Source organism: Tiliqua scincoides, chromosome 5, assembly GCF_035046505.1.
Source record: "Tiliqua scincoides isolate rTilSci1 chromosome 5, rTilSci1.hap2, whole genome shotgun sequence".
In the NCBI taxonomy this organism is placed as follows: Eukaryota; Metazoa; Chordata; class Lepidosauria; order Squamata; family Scincidae; genus Tiliqua; species Tiliqua scincoides.
The window spans coordinates 79,349,000-79,374,219 of NC_089825.1; the positions used below are offsets into that span (position 1 = coordinate 79,349,000).

The 25,220-nt window shown below is 46.1% G+C and overlaps 1 protein-coding gene across 2 annotated transcripts in view; it reads right to left on the bottom strand.

The window, feature by feature from the left end:
- FMNL1 (formin like 1) overlaps positions 1–25,220 on the bottom strand; it is a 100,198-nt gene that overhangs the window by 49,273 nt on the left and 25,705 nt on the right. For both annotated transcript variants that reach the window (XM_066626997.1, XM_066626998.1), the window contains exons 3-5: positions 9,828–9,911; positions 1,901–1,984; positions 576–649 (exon numbers count right to left, since the gene is read on the bottom strand). In XM_066626997.1, the coding sequence (XP_066483094.1) occupies positions 576–649; positions 1,901–1,984; positions 9,828–9,911 (242 nt within the window). The remainder of the gene's footprint in view (positions 1–575; positions 650–1,900; positions 1,985–9,827; positions 9,912–25,220) is intronic.

Sequence of the window (25,220 nt, forward strand, 5' to 3'; positions counted from 1 at the left end):
GACCCAAAAGAAACTTTGTAACCCCTGATAAAATTCCTCTCAGAAGCGCTGTCCAGTTATACTTGTTCAATCAATCAATCAATAGTACCTTTATTGGCATTTAAAAAAGTAAACGAGATTACAACAATCACTAAAAGATAAACATAAGAGGGAAGGGAAATGTTATACTTGTTATTGTTTAAGAAATGAAGTTATAAAAGTAGGAATATTATACTTCTCTTTGGGGAGGCTTGCTAAAATGGCTTGGTGGGGGGGATGGCAGAACACACAGGCATAACTCATAGATTAGGGATAGGCAGTTGGGGGACTCAGACAAAGTCCCCCATAGGCTTCCCATCTTGCCTTCACCACAGCCCTCAATCTTAAGGAACCCACTCCTCTTACTTTGCCCCAGCTACTTTCTCCCACACCCAAGCTAAGATACAGAAAGACTTCTGGGTCATGTACCATTTTACCCTGTAGCTCCTTAGCCTTGGCAGGCCATGGATCCACCACGGATGACGCAGTGGGTTGCCAAGTTAAGGAGTCTGAAAACCCCTACAGTAGGATAAAACAAGAATACAATTGGTACTAACCCAATATAGTTTGTCCTCAGAGATATCTCTAGCTCCCGAAGAATCTGGGTGGACTCTTGAACCCGCCTCTTAAACTGAGTGAAGAAAGCAAAGAATAAAAACTCTATCACAAAAGACTGACATAAAGGCAGTCATTCTTACCAAAATTCTTACTTTTGACCAGTTTACATGTTATTTTTTGAAGGTTCCAAAAGTACCCAAAAGTGACATTTGCAGCACCAGCAATTGTGACTGTCACATGCACCAAGTAAGCAGGTTTCCTCCCAATTAATGCTGAAATGGGGCCATTATCTTTTCCCAGCTGCAAAGAACCAGGCAAGTGGATCAGTTCATTGTTGTAGCCTGTCCAAAGGAGAAAGCCACCAGCACTGAATGCCAATGAGACAAAATGCCCCAAATAAAGATAGTAGCATCTTGATGATCCAGATTTAAGAAATCCAGTTTAGACCATAGATATCTTGTGTTTATTGCAGAAATGCCCAACCATTTAAGCACTCGTGTGCCATTCACAACTGATAATGTCACTTGCATCCTTTGATCTTTAAATGGTCCTTTATCGCTACCCACATTCATGTAGACAGAGTGAGATGGTAACCACTTTCAGCCCCTTCTGACACAAAATACAGATTTCTGCCACAAATGCAGTAAATTATGCAAACCAGAAACATAGGCACAAGTCTGAGGGCCAATTTGAACAAGCCCTTTGCATCTTGCCAAATTGTGTCATGCTGAGAGCTACTGGCATTCACAGATTGCGAGTCATGGTCAGAAATCACAAGTCCGCAAGCCATTGCTGACACTATGTTTTACAAGGTCTGCGGGGACACACAACGTTGAATTGTGCATTTCTTGCAAACTGTCACAAAATGCAGATTCAACAACCGCATGTAACATTGCAATTTCTACGCATTGGGGAGTGTCAGGGGTATTCCTTTCTACAAGACAAGGCAATCTGAGTGGGATCAAAAGAGGCCACACCCAGTACAGTCACATGGAACGGACTCAATTGCATGTGTAATTTTTACCTTGGTGGCAAAATAGGCATCAGTGTTTGGGAGGGGAAAGTCTGACAGAAAGCCAGAAAAAGATGCATCTTACAAGGAATCTTGAGCTGGCTGTGCACCAAGAGGTGGCCAAGCTATGCTTGTATTCTTTAATTTAAAAACAATAACAACAGCCAGCTTCTGCAAAAGATTTGCACCTTTATGCGAAAGCTCCCACCGATGAGTGGGAGAGGGAGTGCAGGAGGGAGAAAGAAAAAGAAGGATTGCTAATCAGGGAGAAAGTAGAACAGATGATGCTTGGGCTGGTCAATTAGATGTCACCTTTCCACTGAACCCGCCTGTTTCCAGATAGCTCTTCAGTTTATGGATGTAGGCAGAAGGTGGATTCTTAACTTGGAACCTTTCCTGTGGATGGGCAGAGAAGGGACAGGAGAGAAGGAGAGAAAAAACATGATCAGATTGTATTTCAGTATAGGTTCCAAAAACAAAGCATGCACAGTGCTGGTTCACCTGTCCAATGAATGGAATGTTTGTTCGACTCAGCAGAGGATGCTGAGCAGCCAGCAACAGCCCAACACCACTGAGTCCAGAAATTAACACAGTACACTTTGGTTGGCAACCTTCAGTGTCGAAAGACTATGGTATAAGCCTACAGCACCCGGTATTCCCAGGCAGTCTCCCATCCAAGTACTAACCAGGCCTGACCCTGCTTAGCAGCTGAGATCAGACAAGATCAGGCATGTGCAGGGTAACAGTACAACTGCCAGGTAAACATAATTCCCAGGCAATGTTAACCTCACCTGATTACACCTGCAAACTGGACCTAAAGGCATCTTTGAAAGTGATGGCTCCCATATGTTATATTTTACTAATATTATTATTAACAGTATTTCTATATCGCATTTCAACAAAAAGTACACAAAGAAATTTACAGAGAAAATCAAATAACTTATGGCTATATGTCACTATAACTATATGTAACGGGACCAAAGCAGCTGCCTCTATTCATCCCACTGCACTTTCTGTCTCAGTGGCTCTTGCTGGTGTCTCTCTTGTCTTCCTTTTTAGATTGCGAGCCCTTCTGGGTTGGGGAGCCACATTCCTTGTTTTGCTATGTAAACCACTCTGAAAATTTTGTTGCTGTTTATACATATTATTTTTATATAATTTGTGTTATATTATTTTATATAATTCATATATATAATTTTTATTTTTGTGCTCAGAGAAGCCCGGTCTGCGGAGGCTAACAGAAGCCTCCACACCGGCTTCCTCCAAGCACCTTGCGTCAGCCTGGGTGCACTAACGCAAGGCTCTGAGGTAGGCAGGGGGGAGGAAGCGGGAGGGGGGCATTCCTGGGTGGGGAGAGGGCGGGCGGCGGGCGGCCCCGGGGTAGGCAGGTGGTGAGCGGGAGGTGGGGCTGAGATCTAGCAGTTATGCTGGATCCCAACCCTCATTCCCAGGGAGAACGGAGCAGCTCCGCTCTCCACGGACTTGCACCACCTCAAGAGATGGCACAAGTTCAAGGAGATCCATAGCGGCCAGCGGTCCTTACCTGGAGGTAAGGGGAAAAGTTTCCCCTTGCCTCTGGCTGAGCCGCTTTTGGACCCTATCCTGCACTGGATACAGCGCAAGCCTCTTGGCTTACCTGCTCCAGTGCAGGATAGGATTGCGCCCTTAGTTGAACAGCAAACAGATAGAATGGGGGGGGGGCGCAAACAGAAAAGAACCCAAAACCTAAGGGCTCTTCCTGTACATAATGCAAATATGTTTCAGTCTGGGATACTCCAGTGTCCTTGTGTCTCACAGTCTCAGGGCCCAATGCTATCCAACTTTCCAGCACGGGTGCAGCTGCAATGCAACCCCTTACCGTGTTCCCTTACCTTGAGGAGGCCTCAGTGACTGCCTCCCCACCACAGGAAGCAACACATGCCCCATTGGCACAGCTGCACCGGCACTGGAAAGTTGGATACGATTAGACCCTCAGCTGTTACATATGTACACGCCTCACTGTACCCCTGATCTATTTTGCATGCCAGCCAGTGACAGAATACACAAAACAAAAACCAAACAGGCACGCCTCAAAGTACCACATCCTGCAAATACAGAACATCTTTTAAGTTCAAAACAGCTTGCTTTACAAGCCATGCAAGTTAAATCAACACACGTTAGTTTGTGCACTACGTATCATTGCATCACAACTTCAGAATTTGGAGAATGGATGGAGCTTTAAAACAAAAAGTTTCAGGCTACTGCCTGCCTATGCCCACCACCCCTCATCTAAGAACAGGAACTGAAGACATCTTCTGCTTTTTGACCCTGTGTAGGAAGTCTTTTCTTCTCCCCATAATAATTCTCCTGCACCATTTTTCTCCACACTGTGACATAACAGAGATTGTGTGCTATTGGTTGATGTTTCCGCAACCCCTGCTTAGCTTACTCTATAAGAACATAAGAAGACCCCCACTGGATCAGGCCAAAGGCCCATCTAGTCCAGCTTCTTGTATCTCACAGTGGCTCACCAAATGCCCCAGGGAGCACACAAGACAACAGGCACAACCTGCGTTCCGATGCCCTCCCCTACATCTGGCAATCGGAGGCAGCTTGCCTCTAAAACCAAGAGCTTGCACATACCTACTATGACTTGTAACCCATAATGAACTTCTCCTCCATAAATTTGTCCAATTCCCTCTTAAAGGCATCTCTTAAAGGCATCCATACTCTTTAAACCAGGGGTGTCAAACATAAGGCCCCTTAGGCCAGATACGGCCCACAGAAGCTCTTTATCTGGCCTACATGATAATTGGGCTCTCCCACCAGCACAGCCCTTTAGCAGTGCTGTTTCTGCCAAGACTCTGGGAAAGAGAGATGGAAGGAAGCCCCCAAAGGCAAGGAATGCTGTAGGGGCAGGCTAAGAGGGGTGAGAGAGGGAGATGCTACCAATGTGCTGGGAAAGCCCAATAATCACATGGGCTGCCCTTTTAGCAGCACTACATCTGCCAAAGTGTCACTTTGCAAACCACCTCTCAGCTGCTGAAATGCAAAGTGACCCTGCAAAAGAAGCAGTGCTGCTGAAAGGGGGACCCACATGATGATTGGGTTCTCCCATATTGTGAAAATATGATCAAGATTTGCATGTTTTCTCATCTATCACTGACACTTAATAAGTTCCTATGCGAGAATAAAGTGTTTTGGGGGGGGGGGGTGCAGACACATCACTGCTTAATAATGGCCCTCAGCAGGTGCCTGGATGCTATTCAGCACACTGTATGAAACGAGTTTGACACCCCTGCTCTAAAACATTAGATGAGCAGCCAATTTTTAAAAGCCTTCTCCATCCATTTGCATCATAGGGTGCATACTTGAAATGCGAGTCTAAAAGCTGATTACAAGATGTGCAAGCTATAGACAATCAGAATGCCAGATGCAAGGGAGGGCACCAGGATGAGGTCTCTTGTTATCTGGTGTGCTCCCTGGGGCATTTGGTGGGCCGCTGTGAGATACAGGAAGCTGGACTAGATGGGCCTATGGCCTGATCGAGCGGGGCTGTTCTTATGTTCTTATGTAGTTCAATCATCATGCCCTCTCCCCAGGGGTGCCTGGGAATTGTAGTTCTATGAGGTTAAAGCATATCTCTTTTTTGAAAGCAAAACCACTTTTTAATTTCACAAACAATAAAAACAGAGTTTCATCTTCAAAAGAAAAAAAGAAAATTATTCAAAAATGTATACACAGAGCTTAAAAAAGAAGTTAAACGCTTATTCAAGACAATAACAAAGAAAAACATCAGAAGAGACAGCAATTAGACCAAATAAAAGCTTATTTTACAGTAGGATGCACAACATGAGATTCAAACTCAACAAAAACAAATGCAACAATGCAATTTGGTGTGATATGCCTCAGGTTTAGCCAATTCCTTTGAGAGCTTAAGGCCCAGGGATCCTGAATTGCGAATTCTCAGCACCCTTTAAAACAGCAATACTCAAACCATCTGGGTCCCTTTGTATTCCTAAATGAAGTCTCGGGGAACCCTGCTGGCACATGCTCAGAGTCTTGGAGGGCCCCAAAGTACTAGGGCATGCGCAGAGAGGTGCAGCACCAAGCAGATGTTCGCCCCTTACGGTATGCCCACGTGGCCCCTGAAGGGATCTCAAGGGCTCCCGGGCTCCTAGGAGCACACTTTGAGAAATGCTGCTCTAAAAGATACTGTTCCCAAGTCTGTGTAGGAGAAACCAGATCAATTACAGCGGTACAAGCCCAGCATAAGTTATAATGTAAACAGGGCATTACATGATGGGGCAGTTTGCTATAGGGTGATGTGCAGCCTAATCCTACCTAACTGTGGTGATGCAGCAGTGCCAATGTGGCATCTGCAATATCCCATGGGGGAGTTTTGGTATCTTGAGGCCTCCTCGAGGGAAGGGAGCATTTGTAAGCCCCCACTGTTGCCATGGGTCTACTTGGGCCAGTGCCAGCAATATCACTGGTGCAAATCCATGTTGACCAGTGAAGGTGGTTTGCACTCAGGTTAGGATTTGGTGGGTGCTACTGCTGCCAAACCCACCCCCTTCCCTCTTATGCCCTTATGCCCACCCCCAATATGCCCTCTTCCCTACCCTGTCACCTTCCTGTTCCACTCAAGCCCTGCCCTGTTCCATCCACTCCCCGTCTCCCTCTCAACCCCTGAGCTGTTTTATCATCAGTAGTGGGCTTCCAGTGTCTGGTTGCTAACTGCTGGTGGTGGACAGGCTGCACTCGCGTACCTAGTGCCACTGGTACCCAGGCGGACTGCTCCCACTGTTCCATCCTTGACTGCTCAAAGCCATGGGTAGACCTGGCCTCCGCCTTGAGATCCCCCTCCCCTGGTGGAGACCAAGTCTACCCAGTACTCTAAGCAGCAGGTAGACCTGACCTGCAACTTGAGATTCCCCACCCGGGGGTGTCTACATTCAAAAGGTCAGGCACACTGGCACCTTTTTACAGTGTGCACCTGGTGTGGATTGACCCCCTGCCCCACTTTTGGTACACTATTAGCTTGGTGGCAAGAGACTTGCATGCAGATGGGATAACTGCATGAGATTAGATTAGCACAATTTACAATTGAGTGCCTCTGTTTTTAATCCCCACTTGGTTATGGAGCTGCAGGCTGGGCCAGGTCCCCTTGAAGCTCCAGGCCCCGGTAAAGTGTAGCCTTTCTCCCATCCATGCTTGGGTCCTGAATGCAGCTACTTTTCTGAACTAAGCAGATCAGATTCTGGCCACTGCCTGGTAACTCCATGCAAGCCGTCTTGGGTTTCATGATGGAAGAAAGGTTCCATAATAAATAAATGTAGTCATAATAATATAATTTTGGAGTCCCTTTTAGGACCAAAAGTTGGGGGTATAGTACATACATTTTATTAAATAAAATCTGCCAGTCTCTTTCATGGGACTTTGATACTTTGAGGCCAAGGAGAGTTTAATGGCTAGCCAGTGCTTTTCCTGTGCGTTTCAGTGGGGCTTTAGCAGGAGAACCTCTGAATAGAATCATAGAGTTGGAAGTGACCCTCAAAGTCACCTAGTTCATCCCCCTGCCGGTAGCAGGAAATCCTCCTAGACCTAAAGGATCTTCAGCATCTCGTGCCTGTTGAAACTCTGACTGAAGATCTCCAGTGTGCTTCACAAAATACACTGTGCTCCATGAGTCAGTTCTATTCCTTTCCCTCTCTGCTGACCTTCATGGCATCCAAAATCCTGCCTCAAGTTATGCAGTCTCTTGCTCTACAGAGGGGCTGCCTCTGTAAAGTCCCTCTCCTCTTTTGGTTTTCCTTCGAATCACCTTCCCCCCACCCCAATCCTGCAGACAGTCCTGATTGTTCACTAGGAGTCTCACACCCATTCCTTCCTTTATCATCCAGACAAAGGCACACATACATGCTTGTGCATTTGCACCTTAACAAATCAAACACTTGCAAGGAGGAAATTCATAACCCACCCACCACACATGCACGTACACACTCCCTGCCACTTCCTACACAATTCACGCTGTCTGGGCAGAGACTGACTTTTTCCCTTGCCTGTCACTCGGTTGCATTTGCTGTGAGTCACGACAGATGCTGGCAGGTCCCAGTTCCCAAGGCCTTGTGTCCCATCCATTCTCGCTCCTGAAGCGCATGGGGAATTTGAGATGCGGCTGTCTTCTCCTCCCCCCCCCCCCCCGCTGACCATTCACTTGGGGAACACCTTCAGATCGGCAAAGGTTTCATTTTCAGACACCTCACCCCCTGCAGCAGAACTGTCTTAGCAGATCTGTGAAGGGCTGAATCCCTCATAGACATCTGCACAGCCCAGAGTGACTCACTCCTCACCCCTTTTTCTGTCTCCTCAGCATCATTCACAAGCCTGTTCCTTTATTAGCCGAGAAATATATAGTTTCACAGCATGAGCAGGTGCCATATTTTCCACAGGCATCTCTCTGCAGCAGCTTGTATAGAGAAGTGACCCGGGTTCTGTGACAGCTCGTTCCTGGATCCTAAGAAGGAACGAAGAGGAGGAAGTAGCTTCCTTCTCTCAGCCTGGAGAAAGTTCATTTTCTTCAGAGAGCTGAAGGCAGCATGAGAGAGAGAATCGCTGTTCAAGGGGTGTATACTCAGCCCCTTTTGACTCTGAGCAAACAGGTTTTGTATGGTTTTGAAAACCTGCCAGACCTGTTTGCCCAGAGGTAATTGTGGAATAAAATACGCCTGTGTACATATGGAAAAAAGACATTTTTCCCAAACCCAGTGGTTCTCACACATTTAGCACCGGGACCCACTGTTTAGAACAGGGATGGCCAAAGTTTTTGGCAGGAGGGCCACATCATCTCTCTGACACTGTGTCGGGGGCCGGGGGGGAAAATAATTAATTTACTTTTAATATGTGAATAAATTTACATAAATGAATATATTAAAGATGAACTTATATGAATGAATAAAGGTCTTGCAATAGCTCAAGGCCTATAAAAAGCCTTGCACAAAGCAAGGCTGGCCTTTCCTTTGCTGCCGCTACTGCATCACAGACGTGAAACAGCAAGCAGTGGAGGAAGCCCTCATCCCACAGCTCATGCAAGAGGTCATACAGTCGCCCTCACGCTGAGAGCAGTTGCGTCGGGCCAGTGCGGGCTCCAACAAATCTCTGGAGGGCCAGAGGCTCATTGGAGACTGGGGTCTCCCTGAGGGCTGCATTGAGAGGCCTTGAGGGCCGCAAGTGGCCCCAGGGCCAGGGTTTGGGCACCCCTGGTTTAGAAGAAGAATCTGTCAGGACCCACCAGAAGTGATATAATCAAGCAGGAAAATTTTTAACAATCAATCCTAGGCTGCAATCCTACCATGTAGTAAGTTCCATTTACTATCATTGTTTAAAATAATATATATAGTAGCTTGTTAAAAGTACAGGTCTGTAACATTTCCTCAAATGCAGTCACATACCATGGTAGCATCAAGTCTGACCCCCAGTTTGAGAAACACTGCCTAAACCAAGAGGCAGGGTGTAGCATGTTTTTTTTTCTCCCATTCCATGAGCCCAGATTCCCCCTGCCTTCATGCTGCAAATGACAAGTGGTCTTTGACTCCAAACTCAATACAGATTTAGTGCTCATTTTTGCCTCTTCCCCATGTTTCAGGTGGATCTTCAACATTTTAAAAAAATTGTTTTAAATTACTGCTTGTATGTTTAACAATTTAGGGCCCAATCCTATCCAAATTTACAGTGCCAGTGCTGCTGCGCCAATGAGGTATGCACTACTTCCTTTGTTAGAGAGGCAGACACAGAGGCCTCCTCAAGGTATGGGAACATTTGTTCCTTTGCCTCGGGGCTGCATTGCGGCTGCACCAGTGCTGGAAAGTTGGATAGGATTGGGCCCTTAAACATTAATTCAGTTCCTGTAATGAAATATCTCAGTTCGTTTTTGGAAGGAGAACACGTTAGGAAGGAGGAGGGGGAGTGGATCTGCAGTCTCACAGCAGTATGCCAATCAGTGCTGTGCATAGTTGGGCTTCATCTGCAAAGTGGCAGAACAGATTTTCCCAGAATTGAATCCTGAAGAGACTCTCGTAAAGCTGAACAAAAGACAGTGAGTGCACTTCCACTGCAGTCCTACCACTCAAATGCACCACCACCCCACATCTTCAAACTGGTGCTAATCCAGAGCACTAATATGAGAAACTGGAGAGAATGGGGGAGAGGTGTTAGAAACATGAAAGAAAATTTTTTTAAGAGCACCTTGTTCCCTTACCTGGTCACATATCAACTCCCACTTCTTTTCGTTGTCATACTGGCTCAGTAGTTTCATTTTGTCTGGTGGCAAGTTCATAGAATTCTGAAGGACAAGAGGAGAAACCAAAGTTATATACAGTATTGACCTAATGCAATCATTATGAAACACAAAGTTTTGTCACCATCACTTTGAATGTTTAATGAAAACTGTGGACAACAAAGAGAATAAAAAAATGAAGCAGAAAAAGATAGAGCAATTCAGAACAGAGCCAATGCCTAGAGGGACAGGGCACTTCTGTGTCTTCTTGCTGCAACAGAGTAGGAGTCTCCAAACTTTTTGGCCAGAGGGCCACATCAAATATCTGGCATGCTGTCAAGGGCTGAAAAAAATTTTTTTTTTAATGTAAAACTTAAATAAATACATTAGAGATGGAACTTCTGTGAATGAAAAAATGAATGAATGAGCTCAAATTTCCAGGATTTCTCCAAGCACCAACACACACTACAGAAATAAAGCAAACGCTTAAATGGACTCCCATTCCCCCACCTCACAAGCAGCTTACTTAAATGTACAAGAGTAAAGGCTGTGCAGCATGGCCTTTCCCAGTTTGAAGAGACACTTGGCCAACAGTCTGAGGCTAAGAGGCAAAGAAGGAAGGCCCATAGCCAGGGAGACAGACCAGGGACAGACTGCACTTGCTCCCAGTGTGGAAGGGATTGTCACTCCCGAATTGGCCTTTTCAGCCACACTGGACGCTGTGCCAGAACCACCTTTCAGAGCGCGATACCATAGTCTTTCAAGACTGAAGGTTGCCTACTAATGAAATATCTCAGAACCAGCACATCACAGGAAACACCTGAAGCATGTTCTGAGCTCTGGGAAGGCCTCCCCGACCCTCAGGAAGCCTTCTAAGGCCTTCAAAGGACACAAAAAGTTACTTCCGGTTTTGTTTTTTTAAAATCAGGAAATGATGTTATTAGGCCTTTAAAAGGTGTTCTGAGCCTCTCCAGCCTCAGAACACCCTCCAGACATGACTGGAGCACAGCTCTGATTGTGTTCAGTCAAGTGGACCAGAGGCTGTCAGGGGACCAGAGGCTGGCTGCAGGCTGGATAGAGGCTCACTTCGGGTCGCATCTGGCCCCTGGGCAGGGTTTGGAGACCCTTGCTATATAGAGGGTGTTTGCACACCAGACTTGTTCAAGCATTGACATTAGATGCTCACTTCTGAAAGTTCAGATTTTTCTTCCACCAATTTTTCTGCACCAATTTTTTTCCCCCCACAGTTGCGGTCTCTTTTGCAGGACTGGTTCATTCATGAGGTGGTTGTCTTGGGCAGCAAATTAGCAAGAAGAGCCCATTTCCATCTACATTCCAGGTTTATCTCCTCTCTCCATTCTTTAGTTTGGAAAAGGAAGAAAGCAACAGAGCAAAAGGGGAAGTGACAAGGAAAGAAAAGTGGTGGGTTAGAGCATCTCACATGCTCCAGCCTACCAGTCTCTGTTTTTCTACACTTCTTCTTCCCTTCTGTCTCCCTCTTCCTTCTCCAATCTAGTGAGTGAGGGGAACAGAAGTTGGTACATTACTAGCTAAATGGGAGGCATCTGACATGCCTTCTCAGGGGCTAGGAGGACAGGACAGGCCTACTGTTGGGGGGGGGGCGGTTTCCTTTTTTCTTTTTTTTTAAAGGTAGCAGTATTTTAAAGGAAGCATCAGTAGCAATTTTGAAAGTTTCCATCACCAGCATAGAGTTATCCTTTTGGGTGTGAACTGTGGTAGCCCTATTGCAACAATTGACAATCAGTGTGCCATAGGAGTTTGGGGGAGGGGTATTTATTACTGGGGCCACTGGGGGATGTGAGCCCCCTACCAGCAGTGCCTTGTCAGTTGTCAAAAAATGGATGATGTGCCTTGACAATTTACTTGCTTATTTATGGCCCAATCCTATCCAACTTTCTAGCCCTGACACAGTCATGCCAATGGGGTGTGCACTGCATCCTGGGGTGGGAGGGCAGTCATGGAGGCCTCTTCAAGGTAAGGGAAAGTCTGTTCCCTTACCTTGGGTCTGCATTGTGGCTGCACCAGCACTGGAAAGCTGGATAGGATCAGGCCTTTACTTACTCACTTAAAAGATTTAGACCCCGCCTTTCCTCTGCTTAAGCAGATGCCCAAGGCAGCTTACCATTTTAGACTTTAACAAAAACAAATACAAACACAACAATATAAACAACAACAAAACAATAAATAAAAACCAAAAAAAGGGCATACAGAGGCATAAGTGGCAGACAGATAACACATCACACACTCACAAAACAGAAACATTGTGAGCCCTTGCCAAAAAGCCAAGAGGGAGGGGGTAGTTTTTAGTTCCCCTGATAGGGAATTCCATCGTTGTGATGCCGCTAAGAGAAGGCTCCCCCCCCATGTCGCCACCCCTTTAATTTTATTTTAGCACATTTTCAGTGGGCCCTGAGATGAAAAAAGTTGAAAATCACTGCACTGTTGTCACACCTGGTTCAGAGATATGACTTATAAAGTGGTTACATAGGTGAAGGAGCATCACCCTACTTAGCTCCATTATCTGCCCACCCCCTTGCCATTAACCGTTCTAAAATTAAACAAGTGAGATGAGGTACGTTTGGCTCTCCCCCAATACCACTCATTTTAGTCTCTGATTTAGCAGTGTTTAAAATGTAAATTATGAACCATGCACATCAGCAGTGATATGCATATACATGCCCTTTTCTGGGAGGGAGCCCAGTCTAGAACAACAGCGATGGCAGCAGCTGGAGCTCTTGATGGGGAAATAGGTGGGTGAGGGAATAACCATCTCCTTTGAAACACAGGAGAGAAGGCATAGCTCAGTGGAAGGGTATCTATTTTTGATGCAGAAGTTCCCTGTTTCAGTACCTGGCATCTTCAGGTAGGGCTAGGAAAGAGGCCTGTCTGAAATTCTGGACAACCACTGCCAGTCAGTGTACAGTTAGATGGACCAAGGGTCTGGTTTAGTATGAGGCAGCTTCCCATGTTTAAAAATGTTCAAAGCTATCCATTATGTGTGGCCTAGATTGTGCATAATTAGTATCAGAAAAGGATGGCTGTAATAGAGAGTGTTATCCAAATTTTAAAACAAAAACAAACCCCAACTCAGTTCCTTGGTGCTTTGCTGAAGATTCAAATATCATCACCATTCAAGAATATCAGCCCATTTCTACACAAACAATGAAGCTGCACGTTCATTCAATGGCACACCACTGTCTGAAATTATATGGGCAGAGTCACATCCAGTGGGGGGGGGGGGGGAGATCATCCTACTTAAAAAAAGAACACCAGCCAGAAACAAAGTGTGAATCTCACCAATTGGTTTAGAAAAGCAGTATCCCCTTGGGAAACAGCACTGAAAATCTGGATGATGAGACAAAGGCACCTTCTCCTCCTCCTGTAGTCTCCATCCTTTGCAGCCACAACCATATATCAAAACCTCTTTGGGCTGGCCAAAAATTAAAGAGCTCCAAGGAGAGGAGCTCTCCTGAATTCTGTCTTAAATGGTTAACTTCTCACTTTTGCCCCAATTTACCACTAATGTAAAAAAGTCCATTCCATTCCCCTGTATGGTCATCTGTCAAACTCTGAATGCTGCAAGGCTGAGATTTCCTCCATTCTGCCATTTAATCAGGGCAGAAGGCAGTTATGCTCTGCCTGTTCCCCATCCCCATCCTGTTATCCAACCACCCCTCCACTTGCTGCGCACAGCTGGAATCCTGTTCCTTAAGCAAGTGGGAAAGCCATTTTTAACTGGAAATGAAGCAGGGAGGAAGATGGCAACATTTGCCGCATAAGGTGGGGGACAAACGGTGAGAGCAGATGTGCCTTCCTTGCCTTCTATATCTAGAAGGTGCGGAGGGAAATATCTGGGTTGACCTAGCAACGCTATTAAATGCAAGCCAAATCTCTCTATTAGGTCAGGATATCCCAAGCACCATTCTCATTATACACAATCATTCTGCCCAAGGGCCTGGAAGCGAGTGGTACAAAAGCCAAGATGCCCTAATAATGCAAAATGCCCACGGCTCCTCAGGTTCCCCTTTTGCCACTTCACAGTGAAACAAAAGGGAACCTCCTTGGCTCCTTGTGACCAAGGAGCCCACTCGCTTGATGAAATCAGTGTGTATTTCAAAGTGGTGCGCTCAGAAGCAGGAAGTTGCCTGCCAAACATGTGCTTGCAATGACTGTTGCTCAACCCATTCCTTCCCACTTCCCCCAACACAGTGGGCAGAGCCTTTCCTGGACTGAGACAGAAAACAATAACGAGACTGTCCATAGGTCCATTCGTCGCCTATTTCATGCTGTGTAGCTTTTCCTCTTTCCTAACATGAGAAAAACAAGAAGGATGAGGAACACTCTTCAGTCACTCAGTAGTCAGTGATTGTGTCATGTGTACAAATGCAACTTTCACCGACACCCAGATCCAGACTTGCAGAATCTACTGCTCTCAGTGGGAGGGGGTACCCCATGCTAAGGCTGTTCATCCACTTTGATCCCTCAATGTTAACTTTTACCTGCATCAATTTTGCATTCACTGGGATCACCTAAACAGTGTGGTCTTCAAATAAAGTGATCTGAGCATGCTAGGTCAAAGCAAAAGAACTGTGCAAGATAGGACTTCTGTGTTCTTCTCACAAAACCTGGTCTAACAGATCAAAAGAAGTGTTTTTCACAAGATCTGAGATACTTTCAAAGTTCAATTAACTTGGACCACAAGTCGCTCAAGTCTAATGTCTTGCAAGCAAACCTTACAAGTCCTTTGCTGCTTTTCTCACAAGCTAAGGGCACAATCCAAAGGCACCCATAGGCCAACGCAAGTCCCTTGCGCTGGCCCAGTAGGGTTGCAAACGTGCCATAAGGTACGTTTGCACCTACTCAGGAGGAAGCTGGGTCGGCACTCAAAGAAGTACCGGCCTGCGCAGGCCTCTGCAAGCCTCCGCACCGGCTTCCTCCTCACAAGTTGCAACAGCCCAGCTGGGCTGATGTAACAAATAAAGGTAGGCGGGGAGGTGGGGAGGAGGAACGAGGGAGGCATTCCTGAGTGGGGGGAGGGCGGGTGGTGGGCAGCCCCGGGGGTGGGCAGGTGGGGAGCAGGAGGCGGTGTTGGGATCCGGCAGTTATGCTGGATCCCAACCCCCGTTCCGGGGGGAAATGGAGCGTCTTCAAGCCACTCCGCTCTCCTCAGACTTGAGCCACCTCAAGAGGTGGCTCAAGTCTGAGGAGACCCATAGGCGCCAACAACCCTCACCTGGAGGTAAGAAGAAATGTTTCCCCTTACCTCTGGCTGAGCCGCTTATAGCCACAATCCTGAGCTGGATACAGTGCAAACCTCTTGGCTTACCTGTTCCAGCGCAGGATAGGATTGCGCCCTAAGTCAGATAGTCCCTCTTAAGTAATCATAGAATCACAGATTCATAGAGTTGGAAGGGGCCTAATAGGTCATCTAGTCCAACCCCCTGCCTTAGGCAGGAAATCCTCTTAGAGCATCTCCATCAGGTACTTGTCGAGCCTCTGTTTGAATATCTCTAGTGAGGGAGAGTCCACCACCTCTCTCGGCAATCTGTTCCACTGCCGAACCGCCCTGAGCGTCAGGAATTTTTTCCTGATGTCTGATCGACATCTCCTCTCTTGCAGTTTGCACCCATTTCTTCTAGTTCTACTTTCAGAGACAGCTGAGAATAAATTATCCCCTTCTTCCATATGACAGCCCTTTATGTATTTGAAGAGAGCTATCATGCTCTCTCCCTGATCATCCTCATCACTCTCCTCTGAAACTGCTCCAGTTTGGTTGCATCTTTCTTAAAGTGAGGTGCCCAGAATTGGACACAATACTGAGTTCTGACCAGTACAGAGTAAAGCGGAGCCACAACTTCTCATGACTTGGAAGCTATGTAATGTGCATGCTTGATTAAGATTGTGGTAGCATTCCAGCAAGATGTCCATGTGAAATCAGATGCCATTAAGAATGTGCACAAACCAAAGGTCCGTTTGGTCCAACTTTCCCCAGTGGCCAACCAGATGCTTTCAGGAAGCCCACAAGCAATTGTCTGCTCACTGTTGGTTCCTAAGACAGAAGCCCTCTTGTGAAAACTCCCTATTAACTCTTACTCTTCACTTCCAGTTCTTTCACTCATTTCCAATCCATAAGACCCATCCTCCTATCCCATGACTGCTAAGTTTATTCAGGAGTCTTTTGTGAAGGACTTTGACAAAAGCATTCTAAAAGTTCAAGAATATAAATGCCTGCCAGATCACCTCTCTCCTCAGGCTTGTTCACACTCCCACAAGAACTTTCAAAGGTTGATAAGGCAGGGCTTCCCTTTGCTGAAGTCATGCTGACACTCCCTCAGTAAGACCTCCTCTTCAGTGGTTCCCAACCTTCACATGAAAGTTGGGAACTCTGTAAGTCTTTGTGGGCAGATGTGGGCAGCAATCCTGCTGCCAGTGTTGTGACAAAGGGTTTTTTTTAAAAAATACCTGAGGCTGACCATCTGAAGGGTGCAGAGGCACATGATCCCCTCTGTGGGCCTCCCCACAGCTCAGAACAGCTCCTAGCTGCAATTGCAACCCATTTCACTTTGCAATCATGAACCCAGAAGTGGGTTGCGATCACAGCTAGGAGCTGTTTTGAGCAGTGGGGAAGCTCACGGAAGGGATTGCTGTCTCCCCACCCTCCAGATGGCAGACCCTACCCCAGGTACCTTAAACAACCCACTTAACTCTGCTGCAGTGCAATCACTGAGACGCATTGCCGCCATCACCATTGTAGCCACTCCTCTTAAGGGGGAATCAATTGGTTTCAGTTTTCCTGGGGGTTACAACTCTCAGGATGGGAACTACAGTTCGAGATACTTAATAATTCTGTCTTTAAGACCGCAATCCTATACATACTTTCCTGGGAGTGAATACCATTATTTATTTAGGACCCAATTTGAGATATACAAAATTATGCATGGAAAGGATAAAGTGGATAGAGAGATGCTCTTTACACTCTCACATAACACCAGAACCAGGGGACATTCGCTAAAATTGAGTGTTGGGAGGGTTAGGACAGACAAAAGAAAATATTTCTTTACTCAGTGTGTGGTCGGTCTGCGGAACTCCTTGCCGCAGGATGTGGTGACGGTATCTGGCCTGGATGCCTTTAAAAGGGGATTGGACAAGTTTCTGGAGTTTCACAATCCATTATGGGTTACAAGCCATGATGTGTATGTGCAACCTCCTGATTTTAGAAATGGGGTGTGTCAGAATGCCAATGCAAGGGTGAGCACCAGGATGAGGTCTCTTGTTATCTGGTGTGCTCCCTGGGGTATTTGGTGGGCCGCTGTGAGATACAGGAAGCTGGACTAGATGGGCCTATGGCCTGATCCAGTGGGGCTGTTCTTATGTTCTAATCCTATCCAATTTTCCAGTGGCGGTGCTGCTGTGCCAACGGAGTGTGCACTGCATCCTGTGGTGAGGAGGCAGTCACAGAGGCCTCCTCAAGGTAAGGGAACATTTGTTTCCTTGCCTTGGGGCTGCATTGCAGCTGTACCAGTGCTGGATAGGATTGGGCCCTTATTTATTTTCACATTTTCATACTGCCCTTTCTCCAAGAAGCTCTGGATGGTGTACAACTGTACATAGTTCCTCACAACAACCCTGTGAGGTAGGTGAGGCTGAGAGTCACCCAGGTAGTTTCATGGCTAAGTGAGGATTTGAACCTGGATCTTCCAGGTCTAAGTCCAACTCCCAAACCACTATATTAGGGGTGTCCAGACATTTTAGCAGGAGGGCCACATCATCTCTCTGACACTGTGTCAGGGGCCAGGAAAAAAAAGAGTTAATTTAAATTTCAAATTTGAATATATTTATATATATGAATACATTAGAGATGGAACTTATATGAATGAATGAATGGTCTTGCAGTAGTTCATGGCCTATAAAAGGCCTTGCACAGAGGAAGGCCGGCCTTTCCTTTACTGCCACTGCTGCATCACAGACATAAAACAGCAAGCAATGGAGGACGCCTTGTCCTACAGCTCATGCGAGAGGTTGAACAGTTGGCCATCACACTGAGAGGTTGAACAGTTGGCCATCACACTGAGAGCAGTTGCGTCGGGCCAGTGCGGGCTCCAGCAAATCTCCAGAGGGCCAGAGCTCATTGGCCCTCAGTGGGCCAGATTGGGAGTCCTCGAGGGCCGCAAGTGGCCCCAGGGCTGAGGTTTGGGCACCCCTGCACTATATCAGTGGTTCTCAAACTGGGGCATTGTGACACCCCAGCCAGAGAGCCCTCACCTTTGCCCCCTTAAGGGGCAGGGAGGGGGGAAGGCAGTAACACGATCTGCTGGATCATGCCACTTTGGAGGGGTGCAGGGACTTGCTGCCACTTACCAGAGCCTGCAGCAGCCTCCCAGGAGTGTGGGGAGCCCCCATGCCAGTCTCCACAGGGTTCCTCATGCTACAAAATCACTATCGTGACCACTTCAGGTTTCGCAAACACAAAACCAGAAGTAGTTGTGATCATGATTTTGAGGATCTCCACAGTGTGGGGAACTCTGCAGATGCTGGCGCAGGGGCTCCCCGCACCCCGGGAGGTTGCTTTCAGCTCTGTTAAGCGGCAGCAAGCCCCCGCACCCCTCCAAAGCAGCACAATCCAGTGGATTGTGTTGCTGCCTTCCCCCTGCCCCCCCACACACTTAACTGCACTATACCATCAGAGTGGGACTTACTTCTGAGTAAATTTGCCTCGGATTGCACTGCACTGCACTGCAAAAATGCTTTCCATCATTTTACCCAAAAGAGCGGTTAAGCTAATTGGCCTGTAACTTCCTGAATGCCCGTTACAAAATGTTTTAGGTCATTTTTTAAATGTTTGGGTCAGCCAACCACTTATAGTTGGCAAATGAGCCTCTTTTAAAATGTGGATTCACCGATAGCACATTCTTTGTAAGGAAATGGGTATTTCGGCTATTAATTATTAGTTAAGCTGACCTACCTGCATAAACTCCTACCCTGAGGGCCACACAACTATCTCAGTCCTGAAGTCCTTATATGGACTACCCCATCTCTGTTCTAACAATGGGGCATAATATAAAACACAAGCCTTTCTCCCCTTTAGCATCTAAAGTGGCCTTGAAAACGGAGGCCTTGAAAGGCCTGCAGGAATTTCTGTCTGGATGCCTGTTACTACAGCAACCGTAAGAGCTGCCATATTGAAAGAAGCCGCTGGTGCTCATGGTTACCATGCAACCATAAGAGCTGCCCATATTGTGCAACATTCGAGAGCGGACTGTCTCTCCAGCTGCTAGCAGAGGGGAAGTTCCTCCTCCAAAGAAGGTTCCAGGAACCTCACCGCACGAGCATGTGGGGTATTCCCTCACCACAGTCCTAACACAGTGTTTACTCATCTTCTCAGACTGCCTTTCAGCTCAGAATAGAATTGGCAGGTCCAAAGCCTCAAGAGGATCCTGTACCTTTACAGGCAGAACATGATGTTGTCTCAGCAAAGTTCCCACATCAGTGTTTGCTGAGATAATAGGAATGTGAGGATAGATGGCACTTAGGGGTGGGACTCGGCAGGTGTGCTTGGCTTTCCTACACCTGCCTATTCTACCCTGCAAATGCACACAGCCCATGCCAGCTACTTTCCCCCCCCCCCAATTGGGTTATTTCTAGTTTCAGAACCTATGTAGGGAAAAGGATGATTAAACATGGCCTGCAGGTAAGGTGATTGTGAACAAGTGACAAATGTCACCTCTCAGTGCTCCCCTACATAAGCCACTAGCAAATTGGGGAGATGGGTTCTATCATAGCCTAAGGACTAATATGCAAGGGTTTGGGGTTTTGTTTTTTACTTGCAGGGAGACACTTTATGTAGAGGGAATGATCAAAAATATGATTTCTACCCATTTGCCATTTGAAATGGGACAGTTCGTTTTATCACTTCACTACTCTTACCAGCAAATCCCCATGTAGCCCTTCCGGGCAACTGAGAATATTAATATGCCCCACCTGTAGCCCACTAAAAGGACCAGGAAGGTCGCTCACAACAAAGTAAAAAATGTACAGAAAACAATAAAAGGCAAGTAATAAAAAATTAAAAAACAAATTAAACGAACAATCAACAGTCAACCAACAGAAGCAATAAACCAGCAATGAAGTTTAACAAAAGGCCTGTTGAACAAAACAAATTTTACTGCCCGTTTAAAGAATGGTAGGTTTGGGGCAAGCCAGGCCTCCCAAGGGAGGGAATTCCACAATGCGGGAGTGGTGGGCTATGTTTCCCCTAGACTATACCCGCCTGCAGTAATTTATTGTAAAGGAAATTATACTCCACACATGCTCAGAGTCACTCCATCATATACTGCAGATACCTAAGAAGAATATAATCTAGTCTGCTATGAAAAGACTTGGCTCAGATGAAATCCTGCGCAGAATTGTGAAGAAAAATACTTTCAGGGAAACTTGAAACTCTCTCTTGAACACACATTTGGCTTGGAAGGATAGAAAAAAATGCTTGAAGTGAAAATCAAAACTGCTGGCTAATTGTGCGGTAAGTGACCATTGAAATGCATTAAGATGGGTGTTTGTAAAAAGCTGGAAAAGAAAGAAATGTGTTCTGTGCATAACCATATCATTTTTTTCAAATGCATGGATGTTTCATTTCATGGGCGCGCCCACAAGGGACAAAACAGTATGAATGAGAAGAATCACTCATCTGGACCAGAATTGGATTAAAAATCCATCAAGGTCAGTATATTGTGTTCCATCAACAGCTTTATTAGCTATCATAGAGAATACTGGGACGGGCCACTGCCGGCTATCACTACCACTTATTGCCCACCTCCAATAAACGGGAGGAGGGGTGTTCAGGGCCTCTATCAACTGGTGTCACCATTGCACACAACTACATAGCCATACATTGCCAGCATGGTAGAACTTACTTCTTTTTCCAGGGCAGTTTATTGGGACGGGCCATTCTTGCTGCTTCAGTTCCATATACTGTAATTGTTTTGCTAATGGAAAACAGATGAGACAGCAGTTCCCTCATTCAAAACTCTTCCTTTGAATACAGCTCCCCTCATTGTAGGGATTAAAAGTTGCAGCAGATAACTTTTCTGTTCTTGAAAGGAGTAGTTGCACGGGGAACAGAGTGCAAGGCAAGAGGGAGAAGTATGGATGGATGGAGCCACTGAAAATCCTATTCCAATGAGTTGATGAGATTGCACCAGGATCACAAAGACGTGAAAGTCATTTTAAAAAGAAAAAGCCAAGACTTTTAGGAAGTGGAATTCTGCAGCCAATTTTGCATCCAAAGACTTTTCTGAATGTCTAAAGAACTGTATCATACACATAGCGCTGGCTGCTGGACCTCTCTCAGCAAAGACCACCCTAAGACCCTTTCACTGGGATCACCTAAACAGACCCTTAAGTGCCTCTTGCAGGATGATTTGACATGATTTGAAGGGCCAGCTTGCAATCAGAACTTGCAACAAAGAGATGCAGCCCAGAGAGCAGAGAAACACACTGGTTTGCATTTGAAACGCCTGACCCATTACTACTTGAAAGGTCCCTGGGCCACTCCACCCCCTTCTCATTAAGAGCCTCATGGCCTTTTCCCCAGAAAGGTACTTATTTAAGTCATTGGCCAACTTCAACTCTTCTGTTAAGTGTTTTTACAATGAGCTTAATGGACTGAGCTTTTCTGTCTTTTGCTCTTGTCCATCCTTCAGTTCCTCACTGTCAGACTTATTTATCTACCCATGAAGCAGCACATAGAAATTGAGAGGAGGGGATGAGATCTCTGCCTTCAGCAACCAAAGAGATGCTGACTTGGCCCCCTCTCAGGAGCTCTTAACACATATAGTACAGTATTTGATTGGGTTAGCAACTTCTCAGGTGTTTGCTCACTTCAGCCTCTTCTTTCCTTATACGTTTAAGGCAGGGATATGCGGTCATTAGAAGCAGGGGAGGCAGAGCCTCTCCTGACCCTGGCTGGCCCCTCAAAAGGACCCAACAAATTAAAAAGCAAAAAGTCAGGTCCAAAAGTCAGCTGGAGAGACCACGTGTGGCCTCTCCGGCACTCAGAACAGCTCCAGATGCAACCAGAGGGAACACTCTGGAGGTGATACAGAAGTGACATCACTTCTGGAAGTGACGTGACTTCTGGGTCACAGGGTGCCATGATGCTTGTATCTCACCAGCACAAGAAGTCACAGCACGTCCCTGGTTTAAGGTGATGTAAATTAGATGTTGATAGAAAGAGTCAACAAGCAAGCAAAACCTTATCCACCTTGAGATGAGTAATCCTGTTATAGACACTCCGTTTCCCCTGAGAGAAACTCCACGACCTGGGTGTTGGGCTCAATACATAACACTACAGACCTGATAGTCCAAGGCTAGGATCCAGCCTACTAAGTTACTAAGGCCCAAATCCTAGGAGAAATCCTAACCAACTTTCCAATACTGACACAGCTGTGCCAATGGGGCATATGCAGCATCCTACAGTTGGCACGCAGTCATGGAGGCCTCCTCAAGATAAGGGAATGTTTGTTCCTTTACCTCAGAGCTTCATTGTCCTTACCTCGGTGCTGGAAAATTGGTTAGGATTGCGCCCTAACTGAGATAAGGCTGCCATGTCTCCTCAGCTTTTCCCTTAATTTGAGAAGGCCCCTGTGACTGCCCCCACACTGCAGGATGCAGCGCACACACCATTGGCACAGCTGTATTGGTACTGGAAAATTGGACGGAATTGGGCCCTGTGATAGGAGCTAAGGTATTGGGCAGATGACAGTGTAAAGTTAGTCTAATGGCACATAGTGGGGCAGATGCTACTACCTAGCTCTGCAATTTTCAGCTATGGTGCCAAGGAATATTGGTGTGCTATGAATGGTCTGCAGGTGTGCCACAAGAGTTGGAGGAGGGCCATTTATTAGTAAGGTCATTGGGGGATGTGAACCTTCCACTGGCAGCATAGCGTGCCTTGACAATTGTAAAAAAAACAAAACTGATGGTGTGCCTTGACAATGTTAGTGCCTTAGTGTGCCGTGACATGAAAAAGATTGAAAATTGCAGCCATAGCTGGTTGGGGGGACCCTGGCTTTGCGCAAGTGATTGGAGAGGGAGAGTCATCAGCAAAAGCTCACATAATGTCAAGCAGAAAATAACCTGACCCCTCATCTCCCTTCTCCTGAAGATATTAAGGGCCAAATCCCATTCAACTTTACTGTCCTGGTGTAGCTGTGCCAATGGGGTGTGCACTGCAACCTGTGGTGGGAGGGTAGTTATGGAGGCCTCCACAAGGTCAGGGAACATTTGTTCCCTTGCCTCTGGGCTGCATTGCAGCTGCACTGGTGCTGGAAAGGTGGACAGGATTATGCCCTAATGCAATTTACAGAGCCATCAACAACCCTAACTGGGCTGTGTGTGGTTGCACACAGGTCTTGTGCATTTTCGTTCAGGTCTTTTTGCGTGCCAAAGAGAAAAAAGATGTACAACACCACAACCACCCCACATGATGGGTCAAATCTGGAACAAATACTAGAAACCTAACCGCCTGATTTTGTCCATAGACTTGACGGCTAGACTAATACACAGGATTCAATTCCTGGATTCAGTATACTCACCCCTACTCCATCCTGGGAAGGCACAGGAGTGAGAGCTACTCATGGAAATCAGTGGAGAAAACCAGAATTTTAGTGTTACTGTGATTAGCTAGCAGTGTAACCACTCCAAAACTAAAGGTTATAGCAAAGATTGCTTCTAGCTCTGGTCTTATTTTGTGTGCATTTTTTAAAGTCTTTAAACATATAATAAATAATCCCTGCCTTATCATTATCCTCATATGACAGGAAGAGGGGGGCTATGGCTGGGAAAGAATGTCTTATGATATCTCTGCCATGTAGCCCATTGTTATATTATGGGTTAAAGACGGGTCTGAGACTGGCTTGAAAACGAAAGAAAATCCAAATGTTATATAAGACCTGAAAGAGCATGCACTCATTCACTATTATTTTCTGTTTTTGGGTGGACATGCTGCTGGCCAACTACAGCTGTGCTAAAATCCTGAATTACTTCTTATTTCTATGGCCTTATTATTTTTCCTTCTCATTTCTATGGCCACTCTCACTTTAACTCCAGGGAGACAAAAAAAATTGGAGTCCACTGAGACATAGAAGTTTCTGGAAATAATGAGGGAGGTTCCTCTGGTATGTTGTTATCACTGTGCTTTTGACTGATCAACAATGCCTTCTCCAGTTCAGGTCACTGACTTTAGTGACCTGAGCTGGAGATGGACACACCCTGCTAGGTGAAATTCTGGCCCTAATATTGTGAAGATTCTGCAAAATACTATGACCAAGCCAACTAGAATTCTCTGACAAAGTATCCCAGTCAGTATGCACAAAGAAAGGTGACCAGATGTGCCTTCACCACAATCCTCACATGGATTTCATTCTGAAAGAGAGAGAGAGCACCCTAGCAAGAGTTGATCTCAAAATTTCACTTAAAGAAGAATTTGAACGTTTCTCCAGAAGAAAAAAAAATGCAATATTAAAAGCAAGCCAAGAGACATTTCAATGAGTGAAATTTCTCAGGGGGCTTCACATATCCTTCAGAACTTTTACTGACTGACCAAGTCTCTGTGGGAACTCAGAGCCCAATCCTGTCCAACTTTCCAGGACCGGTGCAGCTGCAATGCAGCCCCAAGGTAAGGGAACAAATGTTACCATACCTTGAAGAGGTCTCTGACTGCCTCCCTACCACAGGATGCAGTACATGCCCCATTGACATAGTTGCACCAGTACTGGAAAACTGGATAGGATTGGGCCCTCACTGCTATGGGTTGGGGAAATGTAAACTGAAACCTGAATTCCTCTTGTGGGTTTTACACATCCCCACACTTATAAAGTCCTGCAGAATCTCAGATGAACTGTAAGTGACATTTTTTTGGCCGTTATCCCAGATTTCAGCCACCCAGGGTTACTGATGGAGTCAGCAATCTAGATGCTGCAGTGGCATCATCAGCCTCAAGTTAACCAGTCACAGAAAAACTGTCTTTCTACCAACCCTCCTGGCTCTTAATCCTTTTCTTGCAGCAGCAGCAGCAGCAGCAACAAAGTCCTCCTGCTGCCTGCTGTCACAAGAAATCCAAACCTGCCTTATGCATCCATTGTAGACTTGGGCATACTTTTGGTTAACATCTGACAAATTCCACCATCACCACAAAACTGAGAAAACCTCAGGGGTCCTCTCTTCCAATCTCTGCCAAGAATAGCACTTCCTTAACCATAAAACTAGGAACAGAACCTTCCAGGAAGGTTCTAGTCAAGATCACTTAATATGCTTTCAATGTCCTCTGAAAGCCCTATAATTAGCCTGCTGCAGGCT